At 39.4% G+C, this 22,385-nt stretch overlaps 1 protein-coding gene across 1 annotated transcript in view; it reads left to right on the forward strand.

Moving 5' to 3' along the window:
• Positions 1–22,385, forward strand: part of LOC139696609 (adenylate cyclase type 6-like) — a 247,205-nt gene that overhangs the window by 123,849 nt on the left and 100,971 nt on the right. Inside the window, exon 7 of the mRNA XM_071595416.1 lies at positions 19,807–19,928. Coding sequence (XP_071451517.1) covers positions 19,807–19,928 — 122 coding nt within the window. The remainder of the gene's footprint in view (positions 1–19,806; positions 19,929–22,385) is intronic.

The raw sequence follows: 22,385 nt of genomic DNA on the forward strand, positions 1-22,385 counted from the left end.
CCTGAATCACGTACTCAGCGCAGGATTATCGATCTTTCTATCGCCCTATCTATGAGTGTAAGAGCTTTTTTTTTGTTCCTTCACTTCAGAATCGAATTGGTTTTGCACTTCAGTTTCTTTCGCTTTCCATCTCATGTTTTTGTAGATTATTCTGTTTTATTCCTATAAAATGTGCAATTATTCGGTTAATAACGGTCCAGTGGGTGAAACGTGTCCATATTTCCCCCTTAAACGTAATTAGGTTATACATTTTTTAATGAGTTTGTATCAATAGCAAAATGTATGCTTATGCTAGCCAATCAAATAATTTTAAACAAGGAGGGCTCGCAACGCGGCTACTAATAAACTGGTCTTTGTTGCGATTTGCGCTGCGTGACTTATTTCATTTTTATTTTTTTACAATTTGTTATGAATAAGCATCAATTCAATTTCCCCACGAAGGAGACCGCAATCGCAGGTGCTACTATAAAAAAATGTGACAGGCTCAAATGAAATTTTACAGTCGATATATGATCTGATTGGCGGAAAAATTCGCCCCCAAAATGGTCCGGATCAACTTCAGAGCCTGCTAAGGGCTTGACTCCCTTTATCGAAAGTTTTCTGGACCCAAACCATCGTCTTTATGTTTGAGGTAACGAACAACTCGTGTGCTCCTAGAATAGCATCCAGCATTTGGGAAAGGAGAACATAACCTTTGTGACCTCCACGTCTCTGTACTTCAAATTTAAACTAGGTTAGGCATGGAGAATATGTGATTCTAACGTCGAGATGCAGGATCCGAAAGAATTCATTTTCGCGATTGGATTTTCCCCGCGTCCAGGAAGCCGACGATTAATTCCGACGGGGGACGGGGGGGGGGGAGGTTGCGCGGGGACTTCACTTCTCCGTCCGCTCAAACGCAGAATTCGAGACCTCACCACTCTCCAGCGTTATCAACAGATGGCGCGGCAATCACCACTTTTTCCACCCCACTCTCCCTAAACCTTCTCGTTTTAATCGATCCTTTTTCGTGCCCTCTAATTTTCGGTGAGGAGGACGGGAGGAGGAGGATTATTTTCCAAGTCATTAATTTACGGGTTTCCCATCTTTAAAATAAAAAAGGCACTAGTTAGGTGCTCAGAAAGCGTTCGTTCATCTTCCGCCGTGAAACTTCAAGCCCTTCATCTTTTCTAATTATATATATATATATATATATATATATATATATATATATATATATATATATATATATATATATATATATGTATATATATATATATATGTATATATATATAAACATAGAAACAAATAAAGGACACTCAAATATGTAGTTTTGAGGTTTCGAGGGCTCGACCGTCGTCATCAGAATTATTAAATATTAAAAATTATATATATATATATATATATATATATATATATATATATATATACTATATATATATATATATATTTATATACATATATATTCCTTCTATTCGATTTTTACAGAGCTGGATATGAAAATTTCACGAGGAGGCAAAAGGTCGATCGGGGTGGAGGGAGGGGTGTTATAAAACTCGTTCAGCAGTCCGTCGCGTGCTGTGGCCTTTCAAAGAGGATTCAACCGCCGTGGAACCGAATTGAAAAGAACGGAGATGTTTTTCGATTACGCTCGATGGAAAAAAAATCTCACCGCAGGAAGTATTCATTCGCTCGTGTATAAAAAGAAATAAATGCAGCCGCCTCATCAAAGGTAGCGTGCCCTCTTTGAGTTGCCTTTGGACGGCCCATGGGAGCTATTACGCAGCGTCGAGGATTTTTAAATACTTTCAGTTTAAACTCTCTCATCCTTTCTTTATTTTTCGTTTTTTTTTAACTCCTGTAACCCATTTCATGCCATTCAAAATCTCTATTCTGGTCCCCCTCCCGGAATACCCAAGTCAATCCATCACCGCCTTCAATATCTCCCCTGCACCTTGATACTTCTTCCATTCCCTTATGAACCTTTAAATCTATCCCGACAACTTTCCTTATTTCCCACCCAGGGTGTCATAGTTTCCCTTCCTCCCCATCGAATTCACCAATTGTCCCATTCCTCTCGTGTGGTTCCTCAAACTCATTCCCGAATCACTCCATTCGTAAATAAACCTTTTTCCTTAATCAAATACTTCGATGAATGCTTAACCAAAGTAATATTAGAAGTCCTACAAGAGCCAGCAGGTAGCAGTGAGGTGAAAACCGGGGACTTGGAAGATATTTGGCTGCAAAGGAATCTTGAAGTAATTACGCGGTATTTGCGTGTGTATGACGTAAAGAATTTCGTGCCATGGTCACAGGGGACTTGCTCCAAACTGCAAACGATGGCCCAGTCTATGGCTATGACTGCGAACCAGAGCACAGTTTCACAACAGTTGTTTGACGAGATGAAGAAGAATGCAACGAAAGAGCTGATGACCAATCCGAAAAAGGACTCTGCCGATTTTTTTGATAAGTGGAAGAGACAACGCTGGAATACGTTTCTGAGGCCCCAAAGGGGAACTTTGAAGAGAACTCAGACCTCATTGTTCTAGGTAGGCTAATGTTTTCAAAATATTGCATGGCTGGATAGTTTTTGGACAAATTTCATATACATATACGAATATTTATATTTATATATAGTATATATATATTATAAAAATATATTATATATAAATTTATATATTATAAATATATATATATATAATATATATTCTATATATATAATAGTAGTATTTAGGGGAGGCGACCGACAGCTGAGGTCATTTGCGCCATTATGGATGGACAGAAATGGATGAAGGGTGGAGAGAAACCCAGCGTCGGAATTAGCCTACTTTTAACGAAAAGCGCCAAGGGGTCCGCAGCTTAACGTCCCATAGGCATCGGAATAGCTTCTCGAGAATTGAAGAAAGTTTAACTGTAGCGCATTGTCACACGTAGTGTCATGTATATTGAGAATTAAAAGTTATCGGTGATAAGTCTATGTTTATATGTTTTCACCCAGTGTTCACCTCGATGTATTCAAAACCGTGGGTATTTTGTGTAATCGTGAAGCGCTCGCGGTAACTCCTTCATAAGAAGACTCCCGGGCTATTTGAGGAAAATTTTCCGTGGGATTACGTAACTTATCCTCCCATATCCACGTACCCGAATACATCTCCTTTAAATTTCTGTATCACTTTATTTCCTTAAAATTGTGCAATTTTCTCAAAGAAGATAAACACCTCGATAGGTGGGTTGCTTAAAGGCGAGGAGGGGTAGAGAGAAAGAGGGAGAGAGGGCGGGGCCTAGGGCTAGCAGCAAAGGCCCTGCTCCACGCCCCCGATCCATGCCACACTTTTTCTTTCCCTCCTCTGCTACTGCTACAACCTTCCACCTCACTTCTCCCGCGTTCCCTTAAAATTTCCGGCATACTCCGAGACTCGGAAAGGTGGGATGTGGGGCTCGGGAGAACGAGTGGCACGACGAAGGGTCGGTGGGAGCGAGGGATGATGGGATGATAGGGGTGTGGGTCTAGGCTAGGAAGCCCGCGCGGAGGAGTAAGAAGGACAGGATAGGAGGAAGGGTGACTGCGGCATTGCAACGGGGGGGGGGGGGTGCCTCGGATGAGGGCCAGCAAGTGTGGCGGGTGGTAGCGGATGAGACGTTAGCCCAGTATATGACGGAATTACGTGAGATATGTCATTTTTCTTGAGAGCTAAGGCTCCGAGGTACGCAGGCCAGGAACGTCACCAAGAAATTGAAGAAAGGGTGTGCTGTTTGAAAGTCAGTTAAAATTAATCTTTTTTTAATATAATTTATCCCTTTGAAATATTCTGCGTATTCACGACGGCTTGAGACTCTTGGCACCGTCCTCGTGTACATCTACATAATACCCCGCAAGCCGCCGCAAGGGCGTGTGGTGGGGGGTGTTAGCTCACCAACCGTAAAAAGGAACAATACCACATGCAAAACAACAACAAGGAAAATTACAACCACAGCAGCGCACACACTCATGCAAAAATCCCTTCATCCAATACTCATGCAAACACATATGCCATAAATCAACAAACAACTGCACCCCAGGATGCAGCACGAAAGCCATAAAGTGTACATTCCGAACTGTGTGCCTCCTCCAACCCGATGTATTTGGAGACAGTATCCCCCAAAAGGGTCGTAATACTGGAGGAAGGCTTGATGCAAAACAAGGGTTAATTCGCCTAATAAAGTAGTCATTTGTTTAGCGAAAAAAGGGAATTAAAATGAACCACAAACATTTATACGGCAGGTCTCCAGCATAACAAGATAGATCATGCAGAATTGAAAAGTAAGAAGGGGGGGATCGAGATGGTGCGGGGGCTAGCTTACTGGCTTCCCACCCTGAGGGCGCGGGTTCAAATCCCGGCGGTGTTGAATATTTTTCAGAGGTATCTCGATCCCTACTTAAGGTACTTTGTGGAGGGCACTTTGAATGAGTACGCCGTCCGTCGGATGGGACGTTAAGCTGCGGACTCCTTGGCGCCTTTCGTCAAGAGTAGGCTAACGCCGACGCCGGGTTTCTCTCCACCCTTCATCCTTTCCTGTCCATCCCCTATGGCGCAAATGACCTCAGTTGTCGGTCGCCTCCCCTCAAAACTACTACTACTACTAAAGTAAGAAGGGGACATTCTATCACGATCATGTTGGCTGAAAGTGAAGTGAGAAATAAAGTATGAGCAATAAAATAACAGTTTATTTTAATGTGGAGTATCAAGCGTGTCTTGTTGTGAAATTTAGGCACGCTGTCTGTTCTCATCTTCTAGTTCTGTCTCAAAAGTAGTGGGGCAGAATCAATTAAAAAAATGTCTTGCCAGAATTGATATATTTACTCAAAAATCTTCGAAGTACACCCTTCTGTGTCCACACACCGCTGCCAGAAGATTTTCCACGGCTCGTACAACGTCTGAAAGGCGGCGCCCGGAATGCTGCTAAGCTCCTTCGTCACGGCCTGTTGTAACGCTGCCACCGAGCAGTGGTGACGTCCTTTCAGCACGAATTATGGTTTTTTTTCGTGGTATCTCAAGAATCTTCTGAATTTGATCTAACTAAAATTTATGTGTAATTTTTAACGTAACGTGGTCTTCTTTACATTAACTTACATTAACTTTTAGCAGTGGAAACATTATTAAAATATATCTGGGATGGTACATTTTCCACAGTACCTCTATGGTAACGTCATTGGACAAATGACTACTCTACGCTCTCTTTGTCCTCATTTTTGACTCTATTTTCCCCTCTGAATGGCTCTAATATACTTGCTGCGACTTTAACATGTGATCTTTTAGGGGAAAAATACAGTTCGTCGTTAACTTCTTGGTACGATTTCCCCGCTATATTATTCGTGACCAACTTTTGGTCGATTAATGTACATATTTTCTTCCCTTTAGAAAATATCAAAAAGTAAAATGAACGGGTAAACAAGAGAGAATTTATAGTCCCTTTCAATATTCATGAATAATGATTTCCCTTCCTCAAAAATAATTTGTAATGAAGCTTGTTCAAATGTAATCCATGTTACCAACACAGTTGCTGAATAGCGTGCAATTCATTAACTTGTTTTTTCCTAAATTTTTTGCAATGTATTTTTCTAGCTCTGTGCCCACCCCGGCATCATAGGCCAGTATTTATTAGTCGGTGAAAACAACACATTTATTTTTATTTATATACCAGGAAGGGCATTTTCAACATTTACGACAGAATAAATATCGAATATTGTAATCCAGGTCTATGCATGTAACGTAGCATCCATGCCTGATCTTAATGCTAAAATTTCAATATAATATTAAACGAATAAATCAGAACATGACTCGTTCGTTTCAATTAATCATTTTTTTACACATAACGTTATTGTAATTTTAATTCAAAAGATGGGCGCATAATTGAATTCAATTTCAATTGCTTCACAATAATTTACAAGTATACGCGCCAAATCTACATAATATATATATTGGACGTTCATGCATTTATTTAGTGGTTTATGATGTAAAAATGTTCATTAATGCTCAATGCTAAAAATGTTCAATAATTTCCATTATTGATAAAATAATATCGGGTTTTATTATCATATACGATTGTAATTTCATATGTGTCAATTGAATATTCCATAAAATTCCATAAAAGTCCATTTAAACTGATGTTACAATTCCAAGCAATGTTGGAGTAAATCTAGCACCAGAAATATTTTTCTTCACATCGATTATCTTACGTATTTGTGTCATAAATAATAAAGTGAAGCAATTTGATGGTTTTAAACGAGGTTGCTGACGTCAGGATTATTTAAATGCAGATTTTTGACACAACCCAAGCTGTTGAACCAATGAATATCTCGAGTTTGTAATGTCACAGTTCCATTCATCTTCGTACCGTCAGTAAACGAATTCGTTATTTCCTCTACATCATTTTATTATTCCGTATTTTTAGTTATAGTGACTGTTAACAGCGACTGTGTTTCTCAACTCTTGGCTAAACTCTAAACATTTCTATCTGGCCTCAATCTCACCCCAATAAAGACGTTTTATTATTATTATTCTTTCCCAAGGATATTTTCTCGGTGTCGTAACTTGAAGTTGCTGAGCATCACTAATTCACATCATCTTTATATGCAATTCCCATGGGTGGTAAGTTAAAGAGGGTCGTTAAGGACATTTCGTACGATATTTATTTATTTACATTTATTACTAATGTTTTCTGCATGCTTCTATAAAAGTTCTCATTTTAAACCCTAATTTATTTCTACTCTCCTTTATTTTTTTTGACATAACACCTGTTACTGATACTACTATCAGTACAATATTAACATCATTATGATGATGTAGATGTTTTTTTTTTATCTAAATGTTGTTTTTGTTGTATTTTTTTCACTCAATTTATTCTAGTGTATATTTTAAATGCTTGATGAAAGAAGACACTTTGCTTTTCCACATATAATATTTTCATCACGACCTAGGTTTCATTACAGCGTAACATCTTCAGGTACCTGAAGATGTTACGCTGTAACGGAACCTAGGTCGTAATAAGCAAAGTTTCTTCCTTCACCATGAAGGATTTCCACCATGCTACGCCTGAAAATGTGCCATTGTAAGTGTTTGGTTTTGCCACCTCGATTAAATATGTTTTTATTTTCTTTGACAATTAAAGTAATATTCGTCTGCTTACTAGGAATATATATTTGTCAGGCAGAATGTATCCGTTCCAGCCTAGTTTTGTTTTTTAATCTCCAGCACTATTTCTGGGTTGAAGTTATTCCATGGAAAAAACATATTTTCTGCAATATGTGTTTTTTTTACAAGTTCAAGGTGTAATTGTTTGCGTATATTGTTGTTCCTCTGGGTTTACTCATTCTTAGCCCAGCTTCTCCATCTAATTATGATATATTCTATGGTTTCTTTTTGTGTCCGACATTTATTATTTTTACTACGTCATCCCGTCTCACACACTCCAGCCGTCCCCCTCCGTCTCACCGGGTCATTTTACTTGCACACTACTAACATAAAAACCCTTTTAAAAATCAACTTACGGACCTAGTCCGAAAAATGGCATGGCAGGGCATCAGTTACTCGTACATGTACAGTTTTTGTTGGCACTAAGAGGCATGCCGTAAACCATCGCGAAAAAAATACGCCAGCGTTTTCTAAAGGTCGAAGTTGAAAGCTCGAAACATATTGGCTCTCTGTCGGGACCATGACAATTTTTGGATACATTTCATGTTACCCTTAGGAAGGGTCTGTTTATGGTGGGATTTAACTCAGGCAGTGAATCCAATCTTCAATTGCAACAGGGTATAAACTTGAGACTGAACGTAGATGGAAAGCAAGATTGACAAGTTGATAAGACCCTTTGGTCAATGTTTCAATTGCAAAGGAAACACTTGGTTTTTCCACATAAAATATTTATTCACGACCTAGGTTTCGACGCTCAGCGTCATCTTCAGGTGAAATACAGGCCAAAATCTTTCTTTATATAACAGAAGGAATGGGGAGGTGGGGGGGGGGTGTATGGATGTAAGAAAGGAAGAGGAGATGGTGGGGGAGGGAAAGGAGCGGGATTGGGGTATTACTGAGAAGGAGGAGTCAAGGTTAGTCTCCGGGGGGGGGGGAGAAGGGGGGGGGAGGTTGAGGAAGCATGGTAGGGAAAGGGTTGCCTGGCGGGGGTCCGCCTTGGGGTTAGTGGAGATAGGACAAAGAGTTTGGGAGTTTAAGGTTGAGGAGGGGTGACCGGGAGTTACATAGCACGTCGTTCACTATATTACAGGAAGAATTTGCTCTTTCCAATATCTCCATATTTTCCAAAATGTCCAACCGGGGGCCTTTTCTTTCGAAATGGAGAAACTCCACGCTGAAATCACTCTTATGGTTCTGGTCAATCAAATGCTTGGCAAATTGAGATTTTCCATTACCGTTCTTCAGGCAGGCCTGGTGCTCCTTCACACGTTCTCGGAACTTCCTTCCCGTCTGGCCTACGTAGACGGCGGAGCATTCACAGGTTAGCTTGTACACTCCGCTCCTTTCCGATTTTGGGATTTCGTCTTTGTTATTTGCGAGGATGTTTCGCAAGTTGCGTCTATTGTAAAAGGCTGGCTTTATCCGTTTTTTTGGTAACACTTTAGCGACCGAGAGAGACAACTGTCTACATCTACATCTACTCAATACCCCGCAAGCCGCCGCAAGGGCGCGTGGCGGGGGGTGCTAGGACACCACCCATAATTTAGAAAAGAAAAATAATAAAAAAAAAAAATCGCATGCAATAACGACAAAATCATATATAAAAAAAAAACATGGCATACATTCATGCATGAACACTTACACCCCACACACATGCAAACACTCAAACTACCAACTAACATACACATGCACCTGAAAGTATACCTAACATCTCTATAGTGTTTAATTTTGTGCCGACTTGTAAATTCAAAGTTTTTAATATTTCTAAAGTGACTTCGGTTTCTTGCTATTATGATTACTGATTGTTCGGGGAAAGAATGAGTATTTGTACCTATCTGTCTTGGAATCTATCTCCTAGTCCATCCCCCTCCTGTCCTAGGAAGGGAAGCCTGCGCCACTTGGCTTCTGAAAAAACATTATGATTGAAACCATATATTAACAGCGTGCTTAGTTTTTTTCTTTTACACTGGTATAAACGGTCAATTAATTGGGGCGTGTAACCATTGCTGTGCGCTATCTGTTTAATAATAGACAGTTCTTTCGCAATATTGCGCGAAGACATGGGCACGTTAATTACTCTATTAATCATTGCATGAAAAGAAGACAGTTTTTGAGAAAAGTGGTGCCTGGATGTGGCATGGATTACTTGATCTGTGTAAGATTTTTTTCTGCAGATTGCAAATTCCAATTTCTGATTGACTCTAGTTACTACTAAGTCTAGAAAATTAAGAGAGCCATTGCTCTCCTTTTCTAAAGTGAATTTAATGGATTTGTTGATTGAGTTAATGAACATTAAAAAATTGTCAAGTTGTCTCTCCGATCCTGACCATATACAAAAAACGTCGTCGACATAACGGAACCAGCGATAGACGTTATTCACTAAGGAGTTGTGGTGAGCAAAAATGTCTCTTTCCACCTGACACATAAAGATATCGGCTAATAATGGAGATAGGGGTGACCCCATCGCCAGCCCTTTTGGTTGTTCATATATTCTCCCATTGAATTTAAAATAATTTTGCGCAACGCAACGCGGAATTTGCAATCTGCAGAAAAAAATCTTACACAGATCAAGTAATCCATGCCACATCCAGGCACCACTTTTCTCAAAAACTGTCTTCTTTTCATGCAATGATTAATAGAGTAATTAACGTGCCCATGTCTTCGCGCAATATTGCGAAAGAACTGTCTATTATTAAACAGATAGCGCACAGCAATGGTTACACGCCCCAATTAATTGACCGTTTATACCAGTGTAAAAGAAAAAAACTAAGCACGCTGTTAATATATGGTTTCAATCATAATGTTTTTTCAGAAGCCAAGTGGCGCAGGCTTCCCTTCCTAGGACAGTTGTCTCTCTCGGTCGCTAAAGTGTTACCAAAAAAACGGATAAAGCCAGCCTTTTACAATAGACGCAACTTGCGAAACATCCTCGCAAATAACAAAGACGAAATCCCAAAATCGGAAAGGAGCGGAGTGTACAAGCTAACCTGTGAATGCTCCGCCGTCTACGTAGGCCAGACGGGAAGGAAGTTCCGAGAACGTGTGAAGGAGCACCAGGCCTGTCTGAAGAACGGTAATGGAAAATCTCAATTTGCCAAGCATTTGATTGACCAGAACCATAAGAGTGATTTCAGCGTGGAGTTTCTCCATTTCGAAAGAAAAGGCCCCCGGTTGGACATTTTGGAAAATATGGAGATATTGGAAAGAGCAAATTCTTCCTGTAATATAGTGAACGACGTGCTATGTAACTCCCGGTCACCCCTCCTCAACCTTAAACTCCCAAACTCTTTGTCCTATCTCCACTAACCCCAAGGCGGACCCCCGCCAGGCAATCCTTTCCCTACCATGCTTCCTCAACCTCCCCCCCCCCCCTTCTCCCCCCCCCCCGGAGACTAACCTTGACTCCTCCTTCTCAGTAATACCCCAATCCCGCTCCTTTCCCTCCCCCACCATCTCCTCTTCCTTTCTTACATCCATACACACCCCCCCCCCACCTCCCCATTCCTTCTGTTATATAAAGAAAGATTTTGGCCTGTATTTCACCTGAAGATGACGCTGAGCGTCGAAACCTAGGTCGTGAATAAATATTTTATGTGGAAAAACCAAGTGTTTCCTTTGCAATATGTATCGTTTCCACAAAGTGACGCCTGAAGCTATCTCCTTTATCAATGTTTCAATGTTTACGTTCGACTTTGAGTGAATATCCAAGGCGTTGCTTCTGTATTCTTCCACTTGACCGGAAATATTTTCTATAGAATAATTCTAAGTGGTTATGTTAGTTGCAACAGCCAGTCAAGCATAGCACACAAAATTCGAACATTCCACGCCGACCTGAACGAAATACCAGTGCAGTTTCCTACGCATAGTGCATCAGAGTTAATTTGATGATGACGTGGTGGTAGGGATGGGTCGAGGGAAACCTGATTGGGAGTGTTACATAGGAAGATACCCCGGATGAGTTACATGAAGCAAATGACCGACGCCATAATACACGTACTTACGTACATAGATACGTATGAAGTGATTGTCTGGTAGGACAACCCTCAGGGAAACTGAGTCGAGTTAATTGCAGGTCGGTGACCATGATGACGGAGAAAGGTAGGACGAAATCCATTCCCTAGTTGGGGAATTTGTACCGAGTTGAGAATCACGATTAAACTCATTGTGTAAGAAGGGTTTTTTGTTTCGCAAAAGAGCCCGGCATTCATATTTTACCCAGTTTTCCGGGTAGTAGCGAACAGAAGAAACATATAGTTTGTTGTCTCAGGCGTAACTTTGTGGAATTTGCATAACATATTGAAATGTAATGAAATAATTGACTTTGTAATTCCACACACTTTATTTAAAAACACACGACCCAGGTTTCGACGTTGAACGTCATCATCAGGTGGTCCTCATAGAAGCACGCTGGCTATATATACCTTCTGATCATAGGAGGGGGGGGTTGGTCAGAGAGGGAGGTCGGAGGGGTAAAAAGGTTACAATGTAGCTGGGAAGAAAAGAGAATTACATTTTTGATTTAGAAGAGTGGTAGGTCTAGGAGTGGGGAGTGGGAGGGATACAAAATTTCGTTGGCAAGATCATCTTTCCAACGGACACATTTCAAAATTTCTAACTGCTCCAAAGCATCGAGCCTTTGACCTTTTTCTTCAAAATGAATAATTTTTGTCACAAAGTCACTTTTGTGATCACTTTCGATGAGGTGTTTTGCAAAGAGGGATGTTATGTTCTTATTTTTTACACATGTTTGGTGTTCTTTAATCCTTTCTTTAAATTTCCGTCCTGTTTGTCCAATATACTTTGTGCTACAATCCGAGCACTTTAACTCATACACTCCACTCCTCTCGTTTTCGGGGACTTTGTCTTTAGTGTGAGAGATCAGGTTCTTAAGGCATGAACGACTGTAAAAGGCACATTTAATTTTTTCTTTAGGTAAACTTTTAATTACTTTTTGAGAAATAGTCCCAAGATATAGTATTCTCCGCCATTTGGCAGTGGGATCTTTTACATGTTCGGGGTTGTAAATGTGGCTTAAGGCTATTTTTGTAAGTTTATTCCGGTAAAGTTTATTTATTAGATCTTCTGAATACCCATTGTTTACTGCTAACGTTTTAATTACATTAAGTTCCTTATTTACATTGAATTTTGACATAGGGATAGCGGTCAAACGGTGGATCATTGCATGAAATGCCGAAAGCTTTTGGGTGAAGCAATGCCTTGAAGAGGAATTAATTAATTGGTCTGTATACATTTCTTTCCTAAAAATGGAATACTGTAACCCATCTTTGTCTTTAGAAATGGATAGGTCGAGGAAATTCAGGGAACCTTTTTCCTCTTTTTCACACGTGAATTGTACATTAGAATTGATAGAATTTAGATGTGCTAGGAACTGATCTAGTTGCCTATCAGAACCTGTCCACACACAGAAGACATCGTCTACATATCTTAACCAACAAAATACATTATTAATGAGAGGGTAGGCTGAGGAGAACAAAACTTTTTCAAAATTGTCCATATACATATCGGCCAGGAGTGGGGACAAGGGCGAGCCCATGGCTAAACCATTGGGTTGTTGGAAATAGGTACCATTAAAAATGAAATAATTTTGGGAAACACACGTCTTAAGTAATGCACAAAGTTCACTTATAACTGGAACTGGGATGGATTTCCGGATGAGGATGTCTTCGGCAAGGTTCACCGCTTCCATGGGTGGCACGTTGGTGAAAAGGTTGCGTACATCAAAGGAAACAAGCATGCACTTTTCTTCAGGGAGGTTTCCAAATTTTCCACGGAATATGGTGTAGTGAATTCCTTGGACCTTGTGAACAAACTTATGGAAAAGGTCATCCCGAAAAAGTGCATGCTTGTTTCCTTTGATGTACGCAACCTTTTCACCAACGTGCCACCCATGGAAGCGGTGAACCTTGCCGAAGACATCCTCATCCGGAAATCCATCCCAGTTCCAGTTATAAGTGAACTTTGTGCATTACTTAAGACGTGTGTTTCCCAAAATTATTTCATTTTTAATGGTACCTATTTCCAACAACCCAATGGTTTAGCCATGGGCTCGCCCTTGTCCCCACTCCTGGCCGATATGTATATGGACAATTTTGAAAAAGTTTTGTTCTCCTCAGCCTACCCTCTCATTAATAATGTATTTTGTTGGTTAAGATATGTAGACGATGTCTTCTGTGTGTGGACAGGTTCTGATAGGCAACTAGATCAGTTCCTAGCACATCTAAATTCTATCAATTCTAATGTACAATTCACGTGTGAAAAAGAGGAAAAAGGTTCCCTGAATTTCCTCGACCTATCCATTTCTAAAGACAAAGATGGGTTACAGTATTCCATTTTTAGGAAAGAAATGTATACAGACCAATTAATTAATTCCTCTTCAAGGCATTGCTTCACCCAAAAGCTTTCGGCATTTCATGCAATGATCCACCGTTTGACCGCTATCCCTATGTCAAAATTCAATGTAAATAAGGAACTTAATGTAATTAAAACGTTAGCAGTAAACAATGGGTATTCAGAAGATCTAATAAATAAACTTTACCGGAATAAACTTACAAAAATAGCCTTAAGCCACATTTACAACCCCGAACATGTAAAAGATCCCACTGCCAAATGGCGGAGAATACTATATCTTGGGACTATTTCTCAAAAAGTAATTAAAAGTTTACCTAAAGAAAAAATTAAATGTGCCTTTTACAGTCGTTCATGCCTTAAGAACCTGATCTCTCACACTAAAGACAAAGTCCCCGAAAACGAGAGGAGTGGAGTGTATGAGTTAAAGTGCTCGGATTGTAGCACAAAGTATATTGGACAAACAGGACGGAAATTTAAAGAAAGGATTAAAGAACACCAAACATGTGTAAAAAATAAGAACATAACATCCCTCTTTGCAAAACACCTCATCGAAAGTGATCACAAAAGTGACTTTGTGACAAAAATTATTCATTTTGAAGAAAAAGGTCAAAGGCTCGATGCTTTGGAGCAGTTAGAAATTTTGAAATGTGTCCGTTGGAAAGATGATCTTGCCAACGAAATTTTGTATCCCTCCCACTCCCCACTCCTAGACCTACCACTCTTCTAAATCAAAAATGTAATTCTCTTTTCTTCCCAGCTACATTGTAACCTTTTTACCCCTCCGACCTCCCTCTCTGACCAACCCCCCCCTCCTATGATCAGAAGGTATATATAGCCAGCGTGCTTCTATGAGGACCACCTGATGATGACGTTCAACGTCGAAACCTGGGTCGTGTGTTTTTAAATAAAGTGTGTGGAATTACAAAGTCAATTATTTCATTACATTTAAACATATAGTTGTTCGAAAAAATGTCAATGTTTCATGTATCGTTATTCTCATATAATGTAATTAACAACCATAATTGATAATGTATTCACGTACAAAACTATTCACTAAATCAGCTTTTGGTTATTTATCTTTGAAGGTTTTTTTATTCATACTTGAGAGAACCTTTTACATTTTACTTTTGATGAATTTTTATTTAACCCAAAAAGAAGCTATTTAATAAACAGAAATTACTATCACTCCATACATCCCTACTAATTACAGATTAAAATGTATACCAATCATGACGATAGTTTAAATTTCATTGTTTTTCATTAATGTTATTTTCAGTTAATTTTGATATTTTCAATCAGATAAGCATAATTATTCACCGAAATCAAATAATCGTTAACAGTCGAACATCGTATTAAAAACGCAGTGTTGGCATTTAAGTCATCGATGCTCTCTTTCGTATCTCGCATATCGCGAAAATTCCTCTTCTTAAATGAGCGAGGACGAAATTAAAAAGAAGGTGGCCTTTAATTTAAACAGAAGTGAGTCTGTGAGGGTGGGGAATTCTTCTTCGGGGAAAGGGCGAGTGGGAAAAAGAGTACCGGCGATGAAAAAATTAGGCAATTAGGTCCCTCTACAGGAGAGGTCTAATTGCATAATTGTCTCTCTCCTCTCTTTGTCGAACTCAAGAGGAAAACGTCCCGTATAGGTATGATGCCTTTAACATCCCAGATGACACGTCACATTTTTATTTTGTTTATTCATTTCCGTTTCACGATCCACGCAATTAACCCTCCAGTGCCACGCATCCCTCGACGGTTCCCGGCGTCAGTCCACACACAGCATGAACCCATTTTGTCGTCCAGGAAACGTGGTTGACTCTCCCTCGGCGGAAATTTCAATTAGATGTTGACACCAAGTGTAGGTCATCGTAAACTTCAACATGGTCCGTTTCGTTTCCATCAGTCATTCCATCTCATACTGCTTTGCTGTTCCCCCGTCCTTGGGCGCAACAACATGGCATTCATTTTTGGCAAATCCCCTTGGCGAATTTGTAAACATTCATAGTATTTCTGCTGTATTCATTTATATCCGACGTGATGAATATTTATTAGAACCTTGTTAATAAAAGATGCCAGAGATATTTCATATAAATTATAGTCTACGTCAATGCATCGTAATAATTTTTCGTCTTCTTACCTAGGTAATGCAAAAGTTATCCTATCCTAATGTGACTGATGAACAGGAGTTTCAGAAATAACTTTGCAGCTTCCACATAAAATAACTTATTTATTTTCTACTAGTTTCGCTACACTGTAGCATCTTCAGGAACGTACCTAATCCTATAGTAATTAACGTAATTTTTACATTATTATATTATGCTTGATGGTAATATTTTGAGAAGTTTACGTGGACTAATCTCAGAAAAAATGCTGGCTCTGCACTTAATCTTTGTCGTCCATGCACCATGCCCATTGAATTGCATTCTGCATCTCCTACGAAACTATTCATTGATTTATTTCTAAATATTTTCATCATCATGGAGCCCATCATGAAGCTAGACATATTTATAAAAATTTAGCTTCTCTATATTCTAATCATCCTTGTCAAATTATGTAACTAATTTATTCAATGATGAAAAACAAAAACTTTGTAATTCCACTGTATTTTATTAAGACACCACCCGGTTACGAGGCTCAGCATCAGTAACAGGAATACCTGATGGTGACATTGAACGTATAAACCCGAGTCGTGTCCACATAAAATACTTTGTAATTACAAATGTATGGTTTTTTCAATATCAAATGAATCTATTTCATAAAGTTCCGCTTCAACCAACTAATTAATGTATTCAAATTCATATGAAGTGAAAGTAATTATTAAATGTATTATCATTGTTTTATGTTGAGGGAGTGCAGATGTTTAATGGGCAAAAATAATTATGCTATTATCATCATCTTTGAAATAGGGTAGAATGGTGAGAGGTATAATTAAGTTATTTTATTTTATATTTTAATTGCGCCACGGTGGATTTTTATATGGTTTTTAAAAGGAATTATTTACTCAATTAGTGAGCTAATTTTATTTTTCTATGGTATCATATATTATTGCTTCCATACATCCACAGTTTATGCAAGTATCGATCAACAGTTCCATAACTTGTCCACCGTTATAGGGAGAGGTCAGTACAAGTTTTAAAGAATAAAATAAAGGCGATAAAAAGCAAAGGCCTAGAATGTGTAGTTTAATTATGTTTCAATATCTTAACCCAATGCTTCTTTGAGAGCGTGCTGAAAATTAATCCCGCACTCCTTTGTAAGGATGCGGAGCGTATGAACCCTTCCGCTACTCTGCATGAAGCAATTATCTACGGTTATTCTGTCAGAAATATCAAACGACTTTTCCTTAAAAGGAATGATTCGTATGTTTGCCTCCCAAATGTGATTTTCGCCACGGTTACGATAAAGTTACTCCAAATACATTTAACCAGTAATTACACTACTTAGAAATGTTGAATTTGTTTTCATTAAAATTTTTTTGGTTTCCAGATGAAGAGTCGTGACAGTCTTATGAAACTACGAGGGTCATCCGGAAAGTAGTACCCGTTCGTGAAATAAAGACACAAAAGTAAATATTAACAAACATAAAAAATTTTATTTGAAAGAGGATACTTTAAACTACTTCTCAACATAATCTCCAAGCAAATTAAGGCATTTGTCATAACGTGTGACAAGTTTCTGTATTCCTGCTGCATAGTCCTTCGCCGCCAGCTCATTGAGATACGCGAGGGACCCATCTTGCACAAATTTTTGCATAATGCAGATGGTGTTTAGCAATTTCATGAACAATTGTTCGAGAAACATTGGGAAAATGCTCACAGATGTCATCAATTGTGACGCGCCGATCGTTCCTCACGAATTCGTCAACTGAGCTCACCAGTTGGTCTGTAATGACAGACGGTCTCCCCGAACGCTCATCGTCGTGTGTGTTCCCCCTCCCCATGTTGAAGTTGCGACACCACCGCCGAACAGACGACTCGTCCATTACATTGTCTCCATACACCTCCTTTAATTGGCGATGAATATCACATGGGCGAACGTTTCTTGCATTGAGGAATTTAATCACTGCCCTCACTTCACAACTGGCGGCGTTCTCAATTTTTTTAAACATTGTAAACAATCACAGAAACAACACAGGCAATGCTAGCGTCACGCAACTTGGCTCAGAGAAGGCAGACAAGCCACTGAAGCTATCTGACCTCGTCCAGCGGCTACTCGCGTCGTCAGCACTTCATGCGGCACGAACGGGTACTACTTTCCGGATGACCCTCGTACATGAGACCTTAATAGAGTTTCATTTCTAGTGCTTTCATTTGATTAAATTCAAGAAATAATAAAATAAAAAGTATTAACATGTTAATTTTTATTAATGAATTACCTACCTACTTATAACTTATCTATCAAAACTAAGAATGTGTTAATAATCTCTCATTTTTTTATAAATTCCTTCCTTCCTCGGTCCTTTTTAGGATTCTAGTATAATTGGCCATTTTTTTCTTGAAACATCACTTGGGAGACAAGATGGAGATTTTTTCAAGGGTTTTAAGGGAGATGTTTAACGCCATAAAAATAATAATAACCATCCCAAAGGTTATTTTGAAGTGGAAGATGCCAGAATTTCGTATGAATCCTCAGATAGTGAAAGAAACTTACTTCTACAACCTGAATGTGGCGAGTTCATGCACAAATTTAAAGTTTAATACACGGTACATTCCATACGCGCACATCAAAACCAAACTTCAGGTTGATGAATGTGCCTGGCGGATGTTTGGTGTTCGTCAAAGCACTTAAGAATCATTTAAATTTCGTACATTACGAGTTTGAACGACACGTATGTGACACATGATGGATTAATACTTCACGCTTGTGATTCATCATGAACCAAAGAAATCACACAAAATATTGGTTTGATATGGGAGGCCGACTCTCGTCTAGTACTAAGCTCTATACATCTTGTGGAATTTATACGATTACATCATGTCCAAGGGTGCTAGTTCCTAGTTTCTTTCCCTGTGCCGTCTGTGCTTTCTGATTCATCTGGTATGTTGTATGGTATATTTGTTTGCATGAGTGTGTGCGCTGCTGTGGGTGTAGTTTTACATGTTGTCGTTTTTGCATGTGGTATTGTTCATTTTCACGGGTGGTGGCCTAACACCCCCCGCCACACGCCACATGTAGATGTAGGTACATCTGCTACCTGCAAAATCACGCAGCTCGGATGAAGCTTAGTGTGCCCAGAGTTTTCAACCCGAATCAAACCCGGGCCCTCCAGCCTGTAGCAGCGCTCCATACATCGGGCTACGACACCCTCTGATTTCATATAATAAGTAGGAGTAATTATTGGCTTATTTAAAACGCTGCGATTTGGAGAGACACGGATATATTTCGTGGTTTTTAGCTTGGGGTATTAAGAAAAAGTGAGTGTTGGAAGGAGACGACATGGTAGGAAAGAGTTACATGCAAACAAACATGATGAGAGGAAAGAAGACTTTGGTTGAAATCAAAAGAAGTGAGTGAGGGAAATATTGAGAGGCTGAGTGGGATGTTAAAGGCCGTGACAGAAGGTAAAATGTCAGGTAAGCGGAGTAGAGGGAAGAAGATATAATTGGATTTCCAGACGGCATGAAAGCAATCAGGCGACTGTGGTACGTGGACATGAAGACGGAAATAATGTAGGGCGGGCAAAGGGTAAGATCACGCGTAACGCACATCTCTTCACTCAACGTTTGATTTTAAAATCGGTTATCATTTTTCTTCAAATTTCCTCTAGTTTAACCCGGAGAATTCCTCCACTCACCGCATAAAAGTATTTTATGTTTCTCATTTAAATAAAAACTGATTTTTGTAAAAAAAATAAATGTGTACAGTCGAGCTGTTTTCTCCCTCAAAGTCGTACAGGATAGCCGCCGTTCGTTGATCTCCAAGGACTCGATTCTCACCAATTCGAGTTGTCATCCCATTCTCTCCTTCATAAAAGACCCGTGGTTGAGAAACCCGCGGCGTAACCTTTCCTTCGCCACCCTCTCTACCCCCCCCCCCACCTCCAACCTCCCCACCCGCTCCAAGTGCTCCCCCACGCGTTCGGTTCTTCCCGGCGCGCCCCCAATCCCCCTTCTTTTGTTCTTCTTCGGGAGCTTCGCTACCCACCCTCCCCTTTCCTTCCTTAGATTCATTTCTCCCCCCCTCCCCACGTTCATCCTCCTCGTCACTTGAGGGGAAAAAAGTGAAAAACCAAAAATAAACCCGAACTTAATTCACAGCCCGGCAATTCCTTTTTTTCTGCTTCCAGGAAAGACTCCTGCTCTCCGTATTGCCCCGTCACGTTGCCATGGAGATGAAGGCCGACATCGCGGGGAAGCCGAGGGATTCCATGTTCCATAAGATTTACATTCAGCGATACGAAAATGTGAGGTGAGTCCATATCGCTCGGCGAGTGAGTTGAAACTCGCTCGTTCTTTTTTCCCGGCAAAGGAATTCGCAAGCATTCCCGAGCATCGGTGGATGATGTCAAATGGGTCATGTTGTTTGCCGTCGTGAAGGGGCAATACTATTTTTGAGACAATGCGTTTTTCAGTCCGGACTTGATGTTTTTAGAGCTCCATTGTGCTTCAGAGGAAAATGTCATGTTTGAATTAAACCAGGGCATTTTAATGTGTATTATGCATTTACGTGGTGGTTGATATTGTCAATAAACTTGGCCATCCAATTTTGATGCAAATATAAATGACAAAAACAAGTTATAGGGCTTTTAAAGTTCCAATGTCAATATCATAAGTGAATAGATACGCCTTGTTGAAACGGTTGACAAGTAAAAATATCCTTGTCAATATACGTTTGCGTAATGTCTACATGATGAATAATATGAACGTCTGTGTAGCATAATTGCCCAGTCATTTTCTTTCTTATAATTCATAAACTTCAGATCGTTCGACAAAACAATATTAACTGTATTAAATTAAGTTAAAACCGACTTAAATGACAGATTTCACTAATGCCTCAATTCTAATGATAGCACTTTTTAATAAATTAGGATAAATTATTGAATTTTTCAATAAAATATTGATGAAGGCATTTCAATATCAATTTTACAGGTTTTTTGGGCTATTCGAAGGAGTTTATTAACAAATTCACCCGTGACAATGAGTGCATAAGCAAAGCAAATCAACTTCATCTTTCTTCATTAGATGTACATTATGAAACATCCTGATAATTATATTCCATTATTTTTAGATTTGAATTCATATCTGCGAGTTTAAAAACCATATCATACCAGCTAGATGAATTCGAAAATCCACAAATCAAAGATCACCAGAGTAATCAATAACTCCAATGTTTGTTTTTATGAGTGTGGTTGAAGTTCACCTCATACTGAGCCCTGTACCAAGTGAATTCAAACAGAGTGGAAAATTAGGCTCTTTACCCCATTACCTACGGTTTCCCAGGAATATCCAAACCCCAAAAATTCATGCAGCATGGGTGAAGCTGAGAATGTTCAAAGGTTATCAACTGGATTTAAACTCATTCCCTCCGGCGAATTGAGCGATTTCTCAGTCCGCTTATTTACTACTCTAGTTTGATACGAAAATTTACATTTTTTTTAGAATGCGAGTTTTAATGACGAAGTTATATTTGTTTCTTGGATCGTGGAGATATGAGGATATTTTAAATGTGAGTAGCGGGAAACGGAACCATTTATTTCTGTTTGTTGAACAGTATGAGCATATAAGGGAATAGGAATTCCATGGCATTATATAGCATTTTTCATATTCAAACAACAGCCTTCCGCGTTAAGGTAACGCCAAAGTTTTAAAGCTTGCATCCAGTGACGCTATATTTGGTACGTGTTTGGAAAATCCATGTGGTAGGATATTTATCGTGAATATATATACTTAAAAAATCTGATTCGCAGTAATATACTCTATATCGTTACAGATTTTCTCTTGATAATAATCTTAGGATATTTTTTTTATATGTATTCATTCTGTGAAAATTGATTTTATTACCGAATTCAACGAAGGAATTTCGATGTTTTCAAAGTCATTTTTTCAGAGGGCTCATTTATCGCTCCTATAAGGCATGAAATTCGCGATTAAGTTTGCGTCACCTGGTTTCTCCGTGAGTTCCCATTTCTTTTCCGTCAACACACATTGCGGAAATGGATCCCAAAATCGTTATGTAAATCTATTCGCAATATGTTTAAGCGATCTTGGAAGACCAGGCCCACCTGCTTCTGAGTCCCAAGGGAGGTTGGAAACTTTTCTCCTACGGCACGCTCCCTTGGACTTAACAGAAAATAGAAACTTCTTCGACACGAAGCGGCTTATCGCTCGCTTTGATACGCAGATGAGATAGGCTTCAACTTAAAAATTTGGTGCGTGCGAACGGGAGTGCATACGTGGGGAGCCGATCTCCTTCTTAGTCGAGATCCCGATATGATCAGAGACCTTCTCCGAGAATCCTCCCAAGGTCTCGAATAATTTAGATTACGCGTGAGAAACTTACACCAGCAGAATTTTTGCCAACGAGCGTATCAAAGACACTATTTTACACTCAACAGAAACTAGTAAGTGTCAAAGAATTCGAATGGATACACAACGTTTCCACGAAGCTGAATCCTGCATTTTCCGTCCGAGACTTCTTTTATCGTATTACCGGAAATTCCGCCGTTTCGAAAGGTCGCGCCAGACTCTTTCTGTGGCTACACACTGTCGTATTATGTGGACGTATCTAATTACGTTCCAAGTCGTGAAACGTTTGTGGAACTCTTTCAAATTAACTCCAAGAAACAGTGTTTTTATGTTCTCCGATAGACCCGATCATATCGCAATAGGTACGCGTTAAAATCTTCAGGCATGTCATTAAAAGTAC

This window comes from Hetaerina americana, unplaced genomic scaffold (assembly GCF_022747635.1).
Source record: "Hetaerina americana unplaced genomic scaffold, ioHetAmer1.1.p SCAF_7, whole genome shotgun sequence".
In the NCBI taxonomy this organism is placed as follows: Eukaryota; Metazoa; Arthropoda; class Insecta; order Odonata; family Calopterygidae; genus Hetaerina; species Hetaerina americana.